General features: G+C 32.6%; 2 protein-coding genes across 2 annotated transcripts; one reads left to right on the forward strand and one right to left on the reverse strand.

Annotated features, from left to right (window-relative positions):
* The first annotated feature begins 1622 nt into the window (after positions 1-1622).
* Positions 1623-3541, forward strand: LOC125598463. The gene is made up of 6 exons (XM_048772521.1): positions 1623-1763; positions 1896-2194; positions 2287-2452; positions 2559-2841; positions 2928-3094; positions 3181-3541. Exons 1-6 carry the CDS (start codon positions 1742-1744, stop codon positions 3351-3353), a joined length of 1110 nt encoding a protein of 369 aa, XP_048628478.1. The 5' UTR covers positions 1623-1741; the 3' UTR covers positions 3354-3541.
* Positions 3542-20560: 17019 nt separating this feature from the next.
* LOC125598464 (reactive Intermediate Deaminase A, chloroplastic-like) lies at positions 20561-22519 on the reverse strand. Its single transcript, XM_048772522.1, has 6 exons — positions 22141-22519; positions 21740-21855; positions 21596-21640; positions 21123-21196; positions 20989-21038; positions 20561-20871 (listed from the first exon to the last, which is right to left on the reverse strand). The coding sequence occupies exons 1-6, from the start codon at positions 22325-22327 to the stop codon at positions 20777-20779; spliced, it is 567 nt and encodes a 188-aa protein (XP_048628479.1). The 5' UTR covers positions 22328-22519; the 3' UTR covers positions 20561-20776.
* Between the last annotated feature and the right edge of the window lie 190 nt (positions 22520-22709).

A 22709-nucleotide genomic window follows, 5' to 3' on the forward strand; every position in this document is an offset into this window, starting at 1 on the left:
GAACTTGGTTCAGAACTAGTCTTTGTAGCTTGAGATGCTATTGCCATTGTTTCGTGATCTAGCCGGTCAAGCCAATCACGCGGTATATGTTGGTAGCGAAATGCGAAATGATCTTTGTGTTTGATTACTGCCATAGCCTGTCTGGGCCAACCACTTGTTGGTTTGCTAGGGAGCAAGACCTAATAATGGTAGTTTTTCTTTGACCAATTTTGTGGCTATCTAGCCCAAATTGAGATGTTAGGTCAATGATATCTTCTTATATTTTACTACCACATTGTCTATATACTTGTAAACTGTATGGTGCATGTTTCTAGCAATAACTTTACCATTCACAATAATTAAGAGAGATATATTTACTGTTGAGGTACAAATTCTACCGTCATATAGTTTAAACACAGAGAAGGCAAGAAGATTTCATCTCCTGAAAGAAATTCACGGACCACAAACCGTCAAACCCTATAATCCTTTCCCAGTGGATTTTTGCATTTAGTGTTTTGGACTGTGGTAGCATTGGCAGACCTAGATGCTCTACCCCTGAAAAGAACACTTTATATCAGAATTTTCTTTTGAAATAAAGCTCAAAATTGTCAGAAGATAAAAAAAGTAAAGCTCAAAATATTACTTTTAGAGAAAATAGAGGAAATTAGTGATATATATGACTAAAAATGTTTTTGTATTGTGGAAAGTAATCCCGGTTCAATTAACAGAAACGTTTGGTACTATCTGTTATTCTTTCATGCAGTCTTTAACTAAGACCTCTCACCACGACTATAAGTGGAATGGTACTTCAACTCAAGCCAACGTTGAAACTCTTTTTGGCATTGTGTGGTACAGATCTTGTGATAATGTTGAATTTCCAAACCCTATTGATGAAGATAAACACATTCTGTTATTTTGATACTGTTATCTACTTATCTATCCACTTGTTTCTTCTTCCTTTTAGCTATATATGTTGTTGTGCTGTTCTCAGATAGGAGTGGAACCAAGTTGCATGCATGTTCTTTTCAGTCTGTGTCAGCTTCATTATGATTTTGGTTGAATATTGTTTGTTTAAATATGAAGAGGACTAGTCAGCCCTCTCCCCTTTATATTATTATCTTAGATACTCCCAAAACTATAGAAGCAAGCAGCCAAAATCAGGAATTGTTCACATCAACCTTTTCACTAAGCAACAATAAGCACCTGATCCAGTGAGGCAATGAGCATGGACAGTAGTTACATTTAATTATACCAATCTCCAGTCATCGACAGCAATCATCTAAAGCCTCATATTTTGACATTGTAGTCATCTTCTCCGATAGCTATGATTGGTTGTTTTGCATTTTTTTTCCCTAAATGGAAAGATAATCTTGAAGAAACAAACATATGCTTTGAGAGGTCTTTTGCAATATTCCCATGATAAATGTAACCACCACCACCACCAGCTTATCAACCAAACAAAGATGCTTCAACTTTTGGTTTTACATTTCAAACACGAGGCAACAAAACACAACAGTTAGGTATTAAGAATATAGAATCAACAGTGCTGTCATGCAATACTTTCATACCATCTGGAGTCTTCCTAGCATCTCCCTTTCAGCTATTTAAGTCTCACTAATCTCTGCTCTCTGCACTTCACTCACATATACAACATTAAAGATGAAGAGTCGTTACACAAAGACCGGTTCTGCTGTAATTCTCTTGTTTTGTCTATTCATCATCACCTCTGCCTCTTCAAGTTCCTTCATACAGCAAGTCACTGATGACTTCACCACACTTGCAATGTACGGAGACGCCTTTTCTCTTAGATCTATCCAGTATTCAAGAAAAATCTTATCTTATATATCTTATAGTCTGTGTGTGTTTGAGTCTCTAGACTGTCTTTTTTTTTAAATTGTCACACATATTCAAAACAGTGGACGATGGAGATGGACCAGACCCAATCCAGGGAGAAGCGCATTACTTTCACACACATGTTCAAGATGGAGATGGACCAGATCCAATCCAGGGAGAAGCCCATTACTTACATAACCATGACCAAGAGGTCTCATCACGTGACTATAAAGTCTCAGCTTCAAACGCAGTAGTGAAGGGTCTCAGAAGTCGTCCTCCATCTTCTTACTCTCTAAAGATGGAGTCGTTCAACACCCTACTTAAGTCAAAATACTCAGAGAGATATGTATCTCGTCCTTTCTCAGCCGCTGGCTATAACTGGTATATACTTTTGATAGTATGATCTTAATTTAATTATTCACTCAAAACTAAATTGTATATACTTAAAACCATCTCAAAAAAAACAAAACAGGAACACTTGTTGTGTACCCGAACGGGAACAAGAATGATAAAGGTTCAGGGTACCTCTCGCTTTACGCAGCCATAGACAACTCCACTCTCGCTCCACATGAAGAGGTTTACGTTGATCTCAGGTTTTACGTCTTCAACAAGAAAGAGAAGAAGTACTTTACCATCCAAGGTTCTTTGCTAATTTAAAACCTAAAAAATATGATATTTTAACAAGAAAAGATGCTATTAATTATATGAACTAATATGTACTATCCAATTATGTTTTGTTACTGCAGATACAGATGTTTGGAGATATAATAATTTCAAAACGATGTGGGGGTTCTCTCAGGTTCTCCCTGGTTATACATTTAAAAGCCCCTATAATGGATACCTCTATGATGGAGATCACTGCGAGTTTGGTGTTGATGTGACCACTCCCACTGTCTTTCAAACATCAGAACTTTTCACTGTTGCTAACAATTTCAAAACCCCGACATTTACCTGGAGACTTCTGAAGTTCTCCACGTTGCTCGAAGATACTTACTTGTCTGATACTTTCTCCATCGGAGGAAGACGTTGGTGAGTCCAAATAATCTCGTTTGATATGCTTAGTTGAAGTATACTGTGGTACAGTAACAAGTCTTCTTCGATATGCTGATGATCAGGAATATACAAGTGAATCCAAGTGGTCGTGACAAGGGAAAGGGAAAAGCTTTGTCCATGTATCTTATCGTTAATCATAACGAGGAACTCAGACCTTTTGAGAGGATTTATGTTCGTGCTAAGCTTCGGGTTCTTAACAAATTCAAATTCAGAAACGTTGAAAGGCAAAGTAAGCAGATATTACATTTATATATATCTACACATATTAATAGCTATGGACTACTAATGAGTGCTTTTTATGTGATATTTTGGTAGTTGATAACTGGTTCAGTCGTTGGGAAACTGGACGTGCTTATGGTTGGGGTTCTAGTGAATTTGTCCCTCTCTCTAATCTCAAAGATTCATCAAAGGGGTTTCTTGTGGATGATAAGTTGACTGTTCAAGTCGAAATTGAAGCCGTTTCTACAACCAAGTACTTTCCTAGTTAGAGTTTCTCTAACCACGTACGGGCCTGCCACTACATGTGCTTGCTTTGCTATCGGCCACTTAAGTTATAATAAGACCGTGTATGGGTTTCAATAAATAAGTTGTACGTGTATGTGTTTGAGTGTTTCAATAAGTCAGTGAGTTTGTATTCTCATGCATCTATCATCAAAACATCATTTTCTTCCTTTTAGCACCAAGGAGTTTTATTACTGCAACCCAAAACCTTCTATCATCAAAACATCATTTCTCTTCCTTTTAGCACCAAGGATTTTTATCATTTCTCTTCCTTTTAGCACCAAGGAGTTTATTACTGCAACCCAAAACCTTCTAGCTTTCGTTGTCATTCATAACTATATAAAATGTTTTGTGTCTTGACTCTCTTTAAGCATTGCTCGGAATCTTGCGGTCGAGTGGTAAAGAGAATAGCTTGGGACGCAAACACGTTTAAGGTTCGATCCATCTGATGCGCGAAACTAAGTCACATTATCTTGGATATCTCTATAATATTATTTGAGAAGTCAGTTTTCTATGTGTCGCTCTCACGTTAACTTTCACAATGGTTGATTACACTGATACCCTTAATGAATTAACTTACATTTAAAATACTATTATTTATTATTTTATTTAGTTTCCTTTTTAAAAAATTTCTAAAAATGTACACATATAATAAAAAAGGAAATTTTTTATAAAGTTAGAAAAAGAGAAATTGGGGTGTATAACCTTCAAACAATTAATAATTCATTGACTAAACCAATTACCCTACTTTTTCACTGTTTCCTGTGTTTTTTATATAATATTGCCATATTACCCTTGCTTGCAACCGGTAAAACCTGCAAGTAAAAAAAAAATTAAAATAATAATGTTAGGTTCCAAAAAAATTCTCCGTATCCATTACAGAATCATATACCCTCACATAATTTATTCCCCTTCTCGAAGTGTGTTGCAAAGGAGACATCATCTCCGCTTCTGAAATCGCTTGCGAGATGACGTTGTTATAGTTGAAGTGGCGAGAAAAAGCAACCCGAGCCTCTTTTCCTTTTCAGATTTGTGGGATTGTTGATGAAATTAGATTGTCTATGTTGATGGTGAAGGATTGTGGTGGATAATAGAGTTTCAAAGACTCGTGTGGCGTCTGCAACAAAGTTGATCGGAGAAGATGAAGTGTATGTATTATGTTACTATACTATTTTATTACATTCCATTCCATTTGATGATTACTAAAAAGTGATATACTATGTTTAGAAATATAGTTTTTAATTTTTAAAAAATTTCGTTACATGTTTTTGAACCCGCAAAATCACACTATGATCTATATTGTATAGTTTAATATTACATAATATAATTTAATATTACATAATATTGTGTACTTTTTATATTTTGATATTTGAGTTTAGATTTTATATTTAGGTTAGGGTTTAGTGATTATAGTTTAGTGTTTAGTATTTAGAAGGCGAAGGGGTATATAGTTGGAGTTAACATTAACTTCTTCCATGCAATCATAAATATTTCATAACTTCACCAGTAAATACTATGTCATTTATTTTGTTCCATTCTATTCGGGTTTAGGATTTATATTTGGGTTAGGTTTATATTTGAATAAGGGTTTAGTGATTAAAATTGGTTTATACTTGAGTTTAGGGTTCATATTTGGGTTTAAAGTTTCATTTTATTTGGGTTTAGAGTTTATATTTGGGTTTAAAGTTTAGTGATTATGATTTTGGGTTTAGTATTTAGTAGGTGAGAAGTATGGTTGGAGTCAACATTCACTTATTCCATGAAATCATATATCTTTCATAAATTTCACCAATATATACTATGTTATGTATTTTGTTCCATTCTATTTGGGGTTAGAGTCTATACTTAGGTTTATGATTTATATTTGGGTTTGTAATTTAGTGATTAGGTTTCAATAATTACAGTTTAGAGTTTCATATTTATGAATTGGGGTTCGAGTATTGTTTAGATTAAAGGATTGTTGCATCCTCTTATACTATTGTAACTACATTTTCAGATTTTCTATTTTATATGCCTCATGTAGAATGGTAATGCTTTATAAACTTTTAATATTTTGGTTTATGGTTTATATTTAGGTTTAGGTTTTAGTGATTAAATTTTAGGGAATACTATTTTGTAGGTGGAGGAGGTAAAGATAGAGTTAGCATTAACTTCTTCGATAATATCATAGACATTTCATATTTTCACCAATATGTACTATGCTATTTATTTAGTTCTATTCTATTTAGGTTGAGGGTTTATATTTGAGTTTAGGGTTTATATTTGAGTTTAGGGTATAATGATTATGGTTTTAGGTTAAGTATTTAGGGGTTTATGGTGGAGTTGTTATATGGTTTATTATTGAGGGGTTGGGATGGGGTTGGTGTTATATACTATTTTGGTTGGAGGTGGGTTAAGGTTGAACACAAATGCATTAGTTCAGAAAAATAGTCTCCATTCCATTTTAGATAGTATAAAATAATAGTTTAAATTTTATTTATTTTTATTTTATTTTATTTTTAAAATATATTATAATTAGAAATTAGATTTAATATTTGGGTTTTGGTTAGAGATTCAAGTTTAGGGTTTCGTATTTAGGTGTGGAGTTGAGCTTAAGGTTTCTAGTTATGTTTCATATGAAGGTGTTCTGTTTGTTTCTATCAAACATAGTACTTTTATAAATGGAATAAAACATTTATATACCACAGTTAACATATACGTGGTAAGAAAGCATGTGACGTGGATATATTTGTTTCATTCGTGAGTTAACAGTACACAGTGAATGTGATCCATCTATTAAGTCATCGATGTCATCTCTCTTTTTGTTTTGACCGGTAACTTGTTTCCATTGGGGGTATAACCGGCTTGGGAGAAGGCAAAATGTTATTCACTCAATAACTTCATAATCATAGTCATTTTCCTAATTATACTCTAGATTTTGGCTATCTCGCAAATTCACCCTTTAAAAAAAGAAGAATTGAAAAACGAAAATATATGTATATATAATATGATTTCATAAAAAAGGAAAGTTCACAAAATGGTAATATTACATTTAAAAAATATTTTTAAATAAGATAAAATATAATTTTGAACTAATAAAATACTTTTTTATATCTATATTTTCTTAGATGAAAATTATAAATTTCTATATAACATGATATCATTAAAAACAATTTACACATATAATCTTGATATTAGAAACATAAATATTATTTCTTCTAAAACATAATTTAAACAATAAAAAAAAGTTCAAATTAATAAAAATATTTTATATACCTACACTACAAGAAAACACAAGTTTTACGAGGGCAGTTTTCCTCGTTACTTCGTCGTAAAAGCAGTGTTACGAGGAATTAGCGAGGAAACCCGTTTCGTCGTTATACGTTTGTCGTAACGCATATATCCTCGCTAATTCGTCGTAAGGTAGCGAGGAAATAATTTCGTCGTAAAAGCGAAGGAGGATATTTCGTCGTAAAGACCACGTAAAGATTCCACGTAAGGACGTCGCTAAGTTTCCTCGTAAATACCACGAAAAACTTTCCTCGTAAAACCCACGTAAATAAATACTCGTAAAATAAACGTAAATACCTTGACAGCTTTCCACGTAAAGAAAACGTAAAAACCTTGATAGATTTCCACGTTATTTCCTTGTAAATGTTTCCTCGTAAAAACCACGTTAAGCTTCCACGTAAAGAAGCCGCAAAATTAGCTACGAATTTACTTCGTTTCATTATTTTATAGAAATATAAAAAATTATAATTATAAATATAATTTAAATTATTTAAATTATTAATAAAATTAAAATTCTAAAAAATCAAAACCAAAATATTTTATATATAAATAAGTTTTGAATTCATAATACAAGAACCGAAATTAAAAAGAACTAAGGGTGGTCGTTAATCGCCTCGTAGAATTCATCACTCCTCGCCTGAACATCCGCCTCGGCATGTGAGTCGTCGGTCGGTGACTGGCCTGGGATAGGATTTTGTTGTCGCATGGTCCTCAACAAAGTCGCCCATTCCGGATTTGTGGCCGCTACAACGTCCAAGAAGCCCTCGAGTCCACCCATACGAGATCGCAGCTGAGTAGACTCTCTACGCAGCTCTTCGGACTCCCTACGCAGCTGAGAGACTTCATCATCCCGTCGCTGAACATAAGACGATGTCGCTCTCGGAACATCGTTGACGGAACCAATCCCCAACGTCCGTCCCTTTTTTTAGGGACAACCTTAAAAACAAAAAATAAATTTTGTTAGTAAAAATTTAAAGTTAAATTAAATGAATATTTAAAAAATTAAAATTTTAGAAAATTTACCTCCTCGTAAAGCTTATCCACTTCAGGTGTGGATAAGGTGACGGGTAATCCATCGGTGGACTGTTGGGTCAGCTGGGTCTGGCGTTCTTCAACCCGAGCAGCCAAATCGTTGTAGATTTGCTCGGACTTGCCATCTATAAATCGGCCCGCCTTGTTCTTGTGGGTCCTCTCGTAAAGTTGCATAAGAGACGGGAATTCTCCCGTCTCTTTGGCCTAAAAAAACATTTAAGAAAGTTGTTAGAATATATATAAAAATATACTAAAAATTTAATATAATTAAATTTTTAATTACCATTTCCAAACGGACACCGGCGTGGGGTTTTTGGCCCGTAGTGTGAAGCATCGGCCCGTTCCCGTGCTCATCGACTGTGTTACGGGAGTTAGAGCAAGACTGGGCGATTCTAATGGAATCAGGAAGACGCCAATATCGGATGAGGCCATCCCAGACATCCGTGGTGAGCTCAGCGGGTTTGCCACGCTCATACCCCTTCACGATCCAGTCACCCTTCCAGTTGGAGACCGTGTCCAACAAGCGAACTTTCGCCTTCGCGACAAACTTCTTCCTCACCCTCTCAGTGATCCCCAAGGCCCAATTATATTTTTGCTGTTGGAAAAAATAATTTATAATTAGTTTTTCAGAAAAAAATATATATATAAATAATAAAAAATTTAAAGATATATATTTAATTAATAGAACTTACAGCGTAAATTTTGAACCACGTCTTTCTGACGTAGTGGGGCGTCGTTTTCCAGTTCGGATGTGGCATGGAGAAGTAACCTTTTATCGTGTCGGTTACGTCCGATGCAAGACATCCGTCAATCCCCCACCTGAAAAATACAAATTTAAAATATAAATTATTTTTTAAAGTTATAAAAGAATTTAAAAAGAATAAAAAAATAATGAAACATACCATAAAGTTCCGTCCGGTCGGTCGGGGTCGATGACTGGTAAACCTTCTCTGCCTGGCAGACGGAGAATGTCCTCTACGGTGTACTGCGAGTAAGGAGCACTCGGAGGCACCATCAAATCGGGATGAATCTCGGCGGGCATCGGAGGTGCCGGCATCGGAGGAGGCACAGGAGGAGGAGCCATCTGGGGAGGCACGTGAGGAACCGATGGTGCACTAGAAGAAGGAGATCCAATGACTCTCTGAGTGTACTGAGTCTCGGGGACAGTCTCCTGACCCGAAGAACCGGGAGCTGAAGAAGACGACGGGTCTAAACGACTACCCGGCTCACCGAACATCTCTCTGTAATGGGCAGTAAGTCTACCTTTTCGAACCTGAGAAAAAAATTAATTTTTTAAATTTTCGTGAACAATATACTTCCCAACATTATCCACCTAATCAACACTAAATAACATAAGATCCGTAAACCTATCTAAATTCCCTATACTAACCACCTAATCTATCCTAAACTAATCAAACTAGAGAGGAATTAGAGAGACTTACCATTGCTACGAATTAGGGAGGAAGTGGAGAGGAAGTGGAGAGGAAAGACGGAGCGAGCTCGCTCGGGATATATATAAGATTACTTGTCCTCGTAATTTCCTCGTAAACTTACGAGGAATTACAGAGGCCCGCGTTTTCATTTACGACGAAATAGCGACGAAATACAAAGGCCCGCGTTTTCGTTAACGACGTTTTTACGACGAAAAGGTTACGTGGAATTAACGAGTTAACCAGTTACGAGGAATTAGCGAGCCTTTATTTTCTATAAATACCCACAACTTTCCTTCTCAAACCACACACAAACTCACAAAACACACCCTATCTCAAATCACACTCCTCACCAAAATACTTTTCAAATTAGAAATATTTGAAAAAAAAAAGAAGAAAAGAAGATATTAGAATTTATGTGGGTGAGACTTAAGTCTCGCCACATATAATTTCAGTATCTTACTTTTTTTCCTTTTTACTAGTTTTTATACTATGAGGAAGTAGCTAGTCCCGCTTTTCACCAAATTAGAAATATTTGGAAAAAAAGAAAGAGAAGAAGATATTAGAATTTATGTGGGCGAGACTTAAGTATTATAATTGCTGGAAGTCTTGCCACATGTAAATCTGGTGTCTCTCTTCTTTTCCTTTTTTTTTTCTAGTTTTTAGTCTACGAGGTTTTTACGACGATTTTTGTTACGAGGTGTTTACGACGAAATCATCCTACGTGGAATTAAAGAGTGCCTCCTTCGGTATTTACGTCTATTTACCTTACGAGGTCTTTACGACGATTCTGTCCTACGTGGAATTAACGGGTTTCGCTTTCTTTATTTTTTTTAGTTTCGTCGTTATTTCCACGTAAGCTAACGAGTTCTTTACGACGATTCTGTCCTACGTGGAATAAACGAGGATTACGTCGTACATTCGACGTCAACTTACGAGGAATTAACGAGTATTACGTTTAAATCACTAAAATCCGAAACCCCAAACCCCAAAACCCCATATTCCTTATCTTCTACTTCATATATTCCAAACCCCATCTTTATTTCTATTCCAAACCACAATTCCCACATTTACTTATTTATAAAACAAACTCCCACAATTTCTTATTCATAAAACAAACTCTCACATTACCTTATTCATAAAACAAACTACACAAAATCAAATACATCAATCGGATACATCGACATTCTCGTCATCACTAGAAATATCATCATTTTCATTAAACTCGTCTTCTACAGCTTCGTCTGTGGCATCATCGGTAAGATCTTCGTATTCGTGATTATGCGGATCAATGAGAAGGATGTCATCAATTTCTTGTTCAGGTTCCTCGACTTCATTTATCTGTTCTTCTTGCAATGGTGGTTCTTCTCCACTGATGATTCGTCCTCGAGGTGTAACTTTGATCACTGCTAACCAATTTATACCCGAATCTCTCATCCGAGGGTATGGAAGGAAGCTAACTTGGTCTGCTTGTGAAGCTAAGATGAAAGGCTCGAATTTGTTGTACCGACGTCCACCGTTGACATCAACTACACCAAATTTGTTAGACCGAACACCTCTGTTGACGACGGGGTCGAACCATTCACATTTGAAGATGACGCATTTCAGCTTCAGTATCCCTGGAAATTCGACTTCAATAATCTCCGTCAAGATCCCGTAGAAATCTGTTTCCCCTTTCACACATATTCCATAGTTACTGGTCGCCCGCTGTCTACCATACTCATATGTGTGAAAAGTGTAGCCTCGTGTGAAATACATCTGTGATGTGGTGACCTTTACAAGTGGAGATTGAATTACTTCGTGTAACCACTTAGGATAATCTGCATCGTCGTCATAATCAACCTGCAAAAATAAAGAGAACATTAAAATACAAATCATGTATGAAAAAATAGTTTGAGTTATAATACCTGATTCCGCAACCACTTAATGAAGTGCTGATCTTTCCTTTTGTCTACGTCACTTGTGGATATACCAGGAAATGTTTCTTCGACTTGAGAAACAAATAGGCTGTAAAATTAATCACATTTCATAGGAATGAATCTCTTGCAATTATATAATTAATTATGTGTTTTGAAGTGTCCATATATGTTACCTTTCAAAATAACGCATCAATGGATCCTCGCAATTGAGTAGAATATAGGTGTGTGCACTATGAGCGTCTTGTTCACTCGACCACCAAACCTCTTTAGACTTCCCACCGAGTCGTCCAATCTGGCTAAAGATGTCTGGAACACCAGCAACTGCATATGTTGGCGCAACTCCACCATCATCATATCTTCTTGGAGCTCTTCTACGAGTACGTACTTTTGACGCAAAGTAGTACGATGTGAAGTGAGAAACTTCTTCCGTCAAACTTCCAGCAATTATAGAACCTTCAACTTTGGCGAGGTTCTTTGCTTTTCCCTTCAAATATTTCATGGCTCGCTCATACTGATACATCCATCCGTAATGTACAGGTCCACGAAGCAATGCTTCATATGGGAGGTGGACAGCTAGATGCTCCATGACGTCAAAAAATCCAGGAGGAAATATCTTCTCCAAGTTGCACAATAAGATGGGAATGTTCTCCTGAAGCTGTTCCACAACTTCTTCTTTAAGAGTGCGTGTGCTCAGATCCCTGAAAAATGCTCCAATGCCTTTTATATTCCAAAAACAATTAAACACATTGTTAGTCGTATATTATTTTGCAAACTAGACCGTTATAAAATTATTGTGATATAAAACACTACGAACCTGCAAGTGCTTCATGTACGTTTGTTGGAAGTAGCTCCGCAAATGCAAAGGGCAGTAGTCGTTGCATAAAGACATGACAATCATGACTCTTCATCCCAGAGAACTTTTGACCCTTTTCAACACATCTAGAGAGATTTGAAACATACCCATCGGGGAACTTCACTTCTGATGCCACCCAGTTGAACAACACCGACTTTTTTTCTGAAGACAGTCTGAATATCGGAACGGGAACTTGTCCATTGCTTTTAATATGTAACTCGCTTCTTGAGCAAATATCCGGCAAGTCCAACCTCGATTTTATGTTGTCTTTTGTCTTCCCTGGGACATTCAATATTGTATTCATGATGTTCTCAAAGAAATTCTTCTCTATATGCATCACATCGAGGTTGTGGCGCAGAAGAAGATCCTTCCAATATGGCAACTCCCAAAATATACTCTTCTTGTGCCAGTTGTGATGAACACCGTAAGAATCAGGCATATTACGAGGGACATGCCAATTACCACCCCAACGAACTGTTTCGTTAGCTCCGTAGTAGTCGATTTGTGCTTCAATTTGTTCTCCAGTTAGATATGGTGGAGGAGTGTCTCTCACAACCCTTTTGTGCCTAAACAAATTCTTGTTTCTTCGGTAAGGATGGCCAATGGGAAGAAATCGACGATGACAATCAAACCAACTTGTCTTCCTACCATTCTTCAGTTGAAACGCATCTGTCGTTCCATTACAATATGGACAAGCTAATCTCCCATGTGTAGTCCATCCAGACAACATCCCATATGCAGGAAAGTCACTTATGGTCCACAAAAGCATAGCTCGCATCGTAAAATTCGTCTTCGTTGAACAGTCATACGTCCTCACCCCTGTTGACCACAAATCCTTCAACTCTTTTATCAGTGGTTGTAGGAAAACATCCAGGGACCTTTTTGGATGGTTCGGACCAGGTATCAATATCGTCAAGAATAGCAACTCCCGTTGCATGCACATCTCCGGTGGCAGGTTGTATGGCGTAAGAAAGACTGGCCACAATGAATATTGTCTCCCTGACATTCCGAACGGACTAAATCCATCTGTGCATAATCCGAGATACACATTCCGGCTATTGCTAGCAAAATCCGGATGTACTTTGTTGAAATGTTTCCAGGCTCTTGCATCTGATGGATGAGTCATCTCACCATCCGTCTGAGTATGCTCGGCATGCCATCTCATCTTTGCAGCAGTCTGCTCTGATTGATACAATCTTTTCAATCTGTCTGTAATTGGTAGGTACCACATCCTTTGGTACGGTACCCTATTACGTCCCCGTCCTTGCGGCTTGAATCGTGGCTTCTTGCAGAATCGACATACTTCTAGCTTCTCATCATCTCCCCAATAGATCATGCAGTTGTCGATGCAGACATCTATCATCTCCGAAGGCAACCCAAGACTATAAACTAATTTCTGAATCTCATAATAAGAATCAGCAGACACATTGTCTTCCGGCAAATACTCTTTAAACAAGTCCGCCCATTCGTTCATGCAACTTTCAGGTAGATTGTGATCAGTTTTAATATTCATCATTCTAGCAGCCAACGACAATTTAGAGAGACCTTCTCTACAACCACTGTAAAGTGGTTGATTCGCCGCGTTTAACATTCCGTAAAACTTTTTTGCATCTATATTAGGTTCTTCATCTTCATCATGAGCTACGAATGCATCAGCTACCATATCATGAACCCTATCATAATCTACCATCTCCTCCTGATGGTAACTATGTTCATTATGCAAATGATGATTAACCGGTTCTTCCTGAAAATTGCTATTACTACTACTAGCTTCATTCTGATCATAATTATAACCTTCCCCATGTTGAAACCAGATATAGTAATTTGGCGTGAAACCTCTATTTATTAAATGCTTCCAAACATTTTCACGGTTTGCCAATTTCGAATTGTTGCATTTCCGACAAGGACAGAACATCTTACCACTTTCTTGGGCGAGCGGTGTTGAATCTGCTTGGTGCATAAATGTCTCCAGCCCCGCAAGGTATTCTTTCGTCACTCTCCCGTTAGCATCTCTATGCATATACATCCAATTCCGCAACTCGTAAATAGTCCCAGAGCCAGCCATTTTTTTTCTTTCACGTTTTTTGTTGTTGGTGTGTTTAAAATGATGTTCAAACATCCATATTTATAGAAAATTTCGAATCTGGTAGTTGTAATTTTACTATGAAATTACGACGAAAATTAATTGGATGACCAAAAAAAAAACGTGAGCCACCTACCAAGTTGGTGGATTCAAAATTTCCTCGTTAAGTACACGTAAAATATTTCGTCGTAAAGAACTCGCGAAATTTACGTGGCTTTTACGAGGAAATAGTTTTTCCTCGTAAAAGCCACGTCAATTTACATCGTCTTTACGACGAATATGTTTTGTCGTTATCTTACGACGAAATAACGATGCTTTTCTTTTTCCACGTACTTTCTTCGCAAAATCAACGTTTTTTTACGAGGATTCTTTTTCCTCGTTAAATTTCCTCGTTAAGGTTACGTTTTCTTGTAGTGCTATATATTTTCTTAGATGATTACATAAAATAATTAAGTAACATAAACTAATATATGTTTAATTATCTAAAAATATTTTATAATTAGTAATATTGAAATGTTTTATTTATTTTTCATAAAGTTCAAATTAATAAAAATATTTTTATATACCTATATATTTTCTTAGATGATTACATAAAATAATTAAGTAACATAAACTAATATATGTTTAATTATCTAAAAATATTTTAGAATTAGTAATATTGAAATGTTTTATTTATTTTTCCTAAATTTAGTTGACTATAATATCTTTCAATTACAGCAAAAAAATATCGATAAATTATATTTTACTTATATAATATTATTTTAAATACACTCACAATTTTTTACTGTTTATTTTTAAGAGTTTCATAAATTTAGTTGACTATAATATCTTCCAATTAAAGCAAAAAATATCGATAAATTATATTTTACTTATATAATATTAGTTTAAATACAGTCACAATTTTTTTACTGCTTATTTTTAAGAGATATTAAAAAAAAAAACTAAAAAGAAAATTCTAAAATAAATAACGTTTGATCAAATAGTTACAAAATAGTTTAATGAGGTAGATATATTATATTTTATTATTATTAAAGTTATTTTTTCTTAATATTAAATATGCTTTTAAATTTTATGTTTTTGTATTTGTGGAACTTAATAGAACCATAATCAAAATACCAAAGCAAATCTGAATTCTCATTTTAAAGATTATTCAAATAAATTTTAGTTTCCATTCAATAAATCAAAGGCATAAAGTTATTTAGAATTTTTAAAATATTTTAATTATTGTAAATATTGATATGTGTACATAAGCTTTCGAAAATGTATCAGCTACTTACGCATGTAACTTCATATTGATCATCTTTATTTTCAAATATTTTTTTAAAAAAACATCAACATATAATTTTGATAAATGTTATGAAAATACATGCATATTTGACTTAATTATAATAAAAAAATAATTATACTTCATTTTTTATTTGAAAGAATATATGTAACTCAATATACTCACAACATGAATGATTCGACTAATCCAAATTATATCTAAAATCATAGATTTAACTACGATAAGATTATATAATTTTATAAGAATAGTAATTTATTTTATAAATATAAATCATAGGACAACTAAAAAAATATTAAAAATGAAAATAAAATATTAACCAACTGTTACAATTTAGTTCTTTTGTAAAATTTATATATATAAATGAGACTTCAGAATATTATCATTTCGTTGTATTAATTTATTTAATTTGGAATCATACACTTTAGTTTGTTTTTTTTATTTCATTCTAAGTACAATATATCTTAAGTTATACATAATCTTCATAAAATATATTTACATATCTAAGATAACAACCATCTAAATGTAAATGAGAAATTAATCAAAATTTTAATATATAGAATAAAAAATATTACAGTTGAATTCATATATGCAAATCTAATATACCCAAATGACAACTAAATCGACTAAAAAATAACAAAACCAATTAGATATAATATATATAAAAATTAAAGTAGTATAATATTATTAATATAAATGATGCATATAAATTATAAATTAATTTAATATTAAATGTAAGTAGCAATCAATTATTATAATATATTTACTTTAAAAATATTTATATCCGTGCATGAGCACGGGAAAATCACCTAGTACACATGATATGAGCTTTTGCTTTCAGCCCATTTGAATATCCTGAAATATGATTTATCCATGAAATGCACCTTACCTTAAAGATTAGTATGTGCATTCTCATAAGTCTGGAATACCCTCAGGTTAGTTAAAAATAAGACTCTCTTAAAGCATAAAAAAAATACAAAACATGAAGGGACGACTTAAACTAGCAACACCTGGTATAAAATTGTGTTAATTATATAAAAATTAGATGATATCCTGCACCATGTGCAGATTAATATGTAGATATTCAAAAAATCATGATTTAATATGAATTTTATTTACATTAATAAATTTGATAAAACATTAAATTAATCTTATAAATGATTCAAATTTAATATTTATATTGACCATCAATGTATTAAGTTCTATTTGTTTTATTCATGGAGTTTAAATTTTGGATAAAATTCTTCTCTAATAATTAAGTTATCATTAGGCAACTTGAAGTTGAAATCAAACATTTATTGTAGTTGTGATTGAAAATAATTTCAACGGCATTGTAAGCATTAGAGACACTACTCATAAATCACCAACATAATAGCAATGGCCAATAAACATCATATACTATCAATAATTTAGATCTTAAACTTTGAGAAAAAAATATAATACATTACCTATTCATTCTCTTAGATTATATTTATATTATGTTTATTATTTGTTAATTTTTTCTATGTTATTTAATATTTTTATCATAGTTTTCATGTTTCTTTGTATTTTTAATATTCTTTAATAAGTTTCATTTTGTATTTTATAGGTTATTTATTATTTCGGTAATGATTATATTATTGTGATAATGATTTTATGGATCAAAAATTAATTTGATGTTCATATGTATAAATGCAAATTAATTTATATTAGTTAGGAATCTGATTTTATATTCAAAATATACAAATATTTAGCATAAGTATACAATTTATATTTTACAATATAGTATATATTTGCAATGATCTGTTAACTAATTTATCACCTATGAGATTAAATATAATATAAAATTAAATGCTTAATAAAACTATTTTATCTCACAAATAGTTAATTCTAACTTAGTGGAATATCTTTATTTTGTGATGATATCTTTCGGAGGTCTAACAATTCACAATCTGATCAATAATGTCTACAATACAAATTATTAGAATAAGGCTTCCTTTTTATACTGGCATCTAAATATTAGGATACACCAATAGAACATAGATTAATACTAGGATACACCAATTAGAAAAATACTCTGATATAGAAATTCATGGGCTAAGGCTTCCTTTTTATACTGGCATCTAAATATTGCTTTTGAATTTTTGAAGTAATTATTTCCAACTCTTTCAGGAAATCATCACAAAGGTTATTTTGATGGTTTTAAGCCGTAGTCGATTTCATTATACATTATGTGGTATAGTCAATGATGGTAAATTATTCAGAACAAAAGAATCACTTTGAGATAATTTAGACTGAAAGTTATTAAAAAAATTTTTTTTATCGAAAAGACATAAACCCTGAAAAAAGAAATTTACAAATAATTGATTAACATCAAATCATTTTATGTTATTTAATATTTTTATTTTATTTTGCATGTTTCTTTATATTTTTAACATTTTAATCAATTTTATTTTGTCGGATAATTTACTTTTTAAATATATATCTTATTGTGAATACATTTGTGACTTTTAAGATAAAAACAATTATTTAATCTTCGTCATATATAAATACTTTAGTTAGGAATATAATTGTTTAATATTAAATATAAATATATATATAAATATTTAACATAATTATAAAATTTATATTTTACGACATATATGTGTATATATTCAATGATTAACTAATTTATTACTTATTTCATTAAGATATAATTTAAATAATTGTATTATTAAAACTAATAACTCACCTTAAAATTAGAGAAAACTAATAACATACAAGTTGAATATAAAATAAACCTGACTATGATGTTATCATTAGAATTAGTTAATATTTATTAGTTAATTATTTTAAATTTTATGATAAATATAAATTAATTAATATAAAGTTTAAACAATATTATTATTAAAAAAATTAATTTTTTTAACTTATCCTAAAATTATGGGGATTATGACACATAATCAAAATCACATCTCAAATAATAATATACATAGATAGTTACAAAACTGAAAAGTACTTGATGTCAAAAAAAAAATATAAAACTGAAAAATACTATATATATTTCTTAAAAATATTACTTGTGTTTTTTTTAATGCTGATTTATTATGATATTACAATTATGAGAAATATTACATAGACGATCTGACAACCGATAACACTACATGCCTTATAAGGATCTACGTCTAACTGCATCACCTGAGCTATCCTACGAAGATCACGCTTCAGCGAATTTACTTGCACCATGTTGAAGATCTCTTGTAAGTTTTTCCTCCGTAACCTGCATAATTGTTTAATGAATCGATTTTTCCGGGAATTGAAACATGGATCTGATAGCGTAGAAGCATTAATGAACCTTTAGTCAAACAATTGGATCAAGGAGCTTCCACGTATTACTTGTGTTTAAGAAAAGATTGTTACAAAATATACATAAAAATGGTGACAATAGCTCGAATCCGATTCTAGAAAATCTGAATGATTTCTCTTATTGGAGAATCTAATAATATTATCCAAAGGCTTTCCAACAGTGCACAATCGTCTATGTTTAACGTGGGAGAGACGCTTTTTTTGTTTTTGGCTTTAATCAGGAGACACTTCCACTTTTATATAAATAACAAAAAAACTATGAGATGTTTCAACCAAAACTTCAAATTCCAGTATCAATAGAATCAAAAGTCAATGATAATTACCAACCACGTTAGTAAACCACTAAACCAATCCCCTATATATTAATTGAGAAACATTTAAAAAATTATAACATTAAATTTGTACAAATTAAAAAAAATATGTTTAGGCATCACTTAATTAAGATGTCAATTTAGCGTACGTGGCAGCATAATAATCAATTGAAAAAATGTTGGTACAAATCCAATTACTAAAGAATATTATATTAACCCAAAATATAAGAACCATGTATTATTTTCTTAAATAAAAACTACGGAATTACCAAATATAATTTACATATATATGACAATTAATTATTATGAATAAAAAAGATTTGATAACAATTTTGCATCCTTATTCATTTTTGTTTAATTTTCTATTATTTAAAAATTTAAACAACCACATTAACCATATAATAAAAAATTAGATTTTTTCTTATATGTTATATTTTGAATTTTTAAAATGACTTTAAATTACAAAAATGAAGAAATATTATATGTTATATTTTAAAAAATTTAAAATGACTTTAAATTACAAAAATGAGGAAACCTTATATGTTAGATTTTTTCTTATATGTTATATTTTGAATTTTTTTGAACGACTTTAAATTAGAAAATGTAAGTTTTCCTTAAACATACGACTAAAATCATTAAAATGACATGTATCAATTCGATGATTGACCTGAAACCTTTCAAAACCATATGGAAGATAAAATGTCAAAATAATTCAAGTGTGCAAACAATACTGTTCAATTTTTTCAAGAATGTGTTCGGTGAAAAAAAATAACGTTTTTGTGTCATATTTTGTTTAATGTCCAATTCGATCAACCCATAATATATTAATTATAGTTTAGTTCCATAATTTTTAATAAAAATTGATCTGGTCCATATGAAATAAATTATATAATAACAACAAAAAAGCATTGTATATGTATAACTTTTTTTTTGAGCAACCGTATAAATAAAATGATCAAATATATAAAACAATTGTCGAATAATATATACAAATAAACTCACCATGCACACGGCGCAAGTTTTATCCTAGTTGAGTTATTAATTTACAAAAAGTTTACATTTCTAGATTTTTTAAAATTTTAGAATATATTTTTATAACATACAAAGTAATTGATTTTACCGCATATACACTAATTAAAATTTTGAAATTCGATTTCACAAATTTATTATATTATTTGGTGTAGATAAAATATGATTTATAAAATTTAAATGCTATTTAGATATAATTTTACTAAATATAAGCAAAATATATTGAAATGTTAAGAAAATATAGAGATAATTATATTGTGAAATAAAGCAAATAATACAAATATATACAGATAAGTTTATGATTTCAACGGGACCATATATTTATTTACATAGGATTTCTAAAAAACTATTTTATTATTTTATCGATTTGTATCTTATTTTGATTCGGTCTAATTCGGAATCGGAAAAATTTATTGAATTATAGTGTACGGTAATCTATCGAATATTAATTTATAGAGTTTCTGCTGATTTGAATGACAAACATAAATCATGTGCACAAATATTAATAGCAAATTGGCAGCAAGAAGAAAAGCCAGAAAAAAAGCCCAAACAGATAAATTTGGTTTAGTTTTTGTTTTGAGCAAAATAAACTTTGTTTAGTTTCAAGTCATCTTTTCAAACTGGAGTTATTTACTTCTTAGTAAACTAAACACCAGCTATGAACCTCAAATCATAAAGGGTTTCAAATTTAATATTGTACTCAATAAATATCAAGTCAACACAACATGCTGGTCCTAAAATAGAATCACTTATTCAGTTATTCTTGATAGGGGTATGGGTTTTACAACCAACCTAATGGTTGATATGATAAGCCCCTCTTATTTGTTCTGACATTTTCCGAATCTAAAACTCTTCCTGGATGAGATTTGATGGTGCTCTAGAGTGCTGCAATACATTCAATCTCAATCTTGGCGTTTAGTGGCAAAGCTGCGACTTGATATGTCGATCGCGCTGGTGAAGGAGCTGGGAAGTCTGCACCAGACAAAGGAAAAATTGGTTCAAAATACTTCCCACTAACATTAAAACTAGTTATAATGCATTTTTTAAAAGTAAAGTAAGAACACTAATGATTCTTATCAATGAACTCACATTTGGCGTAAATCTCGTTCACTTTCTTGAAGTCACCTAAGTCAGCAAGCCTGTGGAAGAAAACCAAAGAGATCAGTTTCTATTCAAGATTCATCAACTCATACGGATGGATGATTCTGTTGAGTAGGACGTACATGATCGTTGTCTTCACCACGGAGGAGTAATCAACACCACTAGCTTTCAGTATCTCACCCATGTTCTTGAGTATCTTCGATATTACCCAAAAAAAACAATAATAAAGCAATCAGAATTCAGACAGTATCAGGAAAGGTAAGTAAACAGAGCAATTTAAACCTTGCTACAGATATACACTAGCAGTTACTCTGAAGACTAAAATATACCAAATGAAACAGTTCAAAAGTAAACAAGCTCATAAGTTCCAGAGGCTTCTTCCAGTGTGGCGAAGGTAAAGATTAAACTGAGGTTAAGTTAGGCACACTAGTTACTTTTCATTCATATTTTCACACTTCAATTTGTCAAACAAAAAACATCTAAGACAACCTAACATCTCCTTTACTCTGGATAGATCACCCAAACACAAAAAAAATTAGTGTAAACAAAAGCAATATTTGTAAAGACAATGATGACAGTTTAGAAGCAACTTCACCTGCTCAGTCTGATCTTCAACGTTGTCCGAAACAAACTTTCCAGTCTAGTAAACACACAAAGAACAAAAAGAGAAGTTAGAACCCATAGTATTGGTTAATTTTCATTTTGCAGGTAAATATAATTCAAAGCCGTGAAACAAAACCTCAGGTATAAGACCAAGAACACCGGAAACGAAAACGAGATTGTTGGCTTTGATGGCCTGAGAGTATGGTCCCAAAGCAGCTGGTGCTTTCTCTGTCGCCACAACTTCCTTCTTCTCTGCATTTTTTTTTTACAAAATTCAACACTGTCAATAACTCTCATTATCCTCCTCAAAACCCACACACTGTCTATAGTTATCACACTTGATATAAGAGATACAAACTAAAACAATGAAAAGCTTTAAGACCCAATACTAATAAACAGATGAGTTCAGCAAAATCGATATCAAAATCAAAACTTTCGTTCCGGGCAATCATCAAAATCAAAACTTTAGCAAATGCCACCAAGAATTGGAAACTTTGAAGCCAAATCGGAGAGAAGAGAAGAGAGAGAGAGAGATACCAGAAGCAGAAGCTGAGACACTGAGAGAAGCGAAAGGAGGAGATCTGGAAGACATTCGGAAGAGAGAAACACCAGCGAGTGTAGCGCAGCCTGCACCGGCGGCGAACAAAGGGCTGCGGGTGGAGCGAAGTGCGGCGGAGAGGTCGAGAGTTGGAGAGTTTATGGATCTGAAGACGGACCAAGTCATTTCACTCTCTCTGTCGAGAGGTACGAAAGGGGAGAGAGAGAGAGAGAGAATGGTAGGTGAAGGAGAAAGACTTTAAGCTATTGTCCGAAGCGATGGGGGACTTTAAGCAGATGATACTCGTGCTCCTGGTGGTGTCTCCTCCTTGTGTCTTCGAAGACAATTTTTTTACATTTCCGACTTTACCCTTAGTTAGGTACACGTATTACTGAGAATAATACAAAGGCTTTTTATTAATATAACTGGATAATAATTTTTAAATTATGGAGTTTGGACCCACTAGACCATGAAGCCCATATCAATCCCATGAGCTTATCTATAACGTGTTATTTACGTCCAATTTTTAAAAACATCTTACATGGAATTTTTGTTCATTTGGCATGTT

The sequence above is a fragment of the Brassica napus genome, unplaced genomic scaffold (assembly GCF_020379485.1).
Source record: "Brassica napus cultivar Da-Ae unplaced genomic scaffold, Da-Ae ScsIHWf_170;HRSCAF=307, whole genome shotgun sequence".
Lineage (NCBI taxonomy): Eukaryota > Viridiplantae > Streptophyta > Magnoliopsida > Brassicales > Brassicaceae > Brassica > Brassica napus.

Bases quoted from the DNA above. Each gene is read 5' to 3' on its own strand.
- LOC125598463 (XM_048772521.1), top strand. From the start codon at position 1,742: ATGACTTCACCACACTTGCAAT. The intron at 2,453-2,558 runs GTTCTTTGCTAA...TTGTTACTGCAG, and splicing joins GAAGTACTTTACCATCCAAG to ATACAGATGTTTGGAGATAT. The intron at 3,095-3,180 runs GTAAGCAGATAT...ATATTTTGGTAG, and splicing joins CAGAAACGTTGAAAGGCAAA to TTGATAACTGGTTCAGTCGT.
- LOC125598464 (XM_048772522.1), bottom strand. From the start codon at position 22,327: ATGACTTGGTCCGTCTTCAGATCCATAAACTCTCCAACTCTCGACCTC. The intron at 21,197-21,595 runs GTGAAGTTGCTT...GTAATATCGAAG, and splicing joins TTGAAGATCAGACTGAGCAG to ATACTCAAGAACATGGGTGA. The intron at 21,039-21,122 runs GTACGTCCTACT...TTTCTTCCACAG, and splicing joins GTGGTGAAGACAACGATCAT to GCTTGCTGACTTAGGTGACT.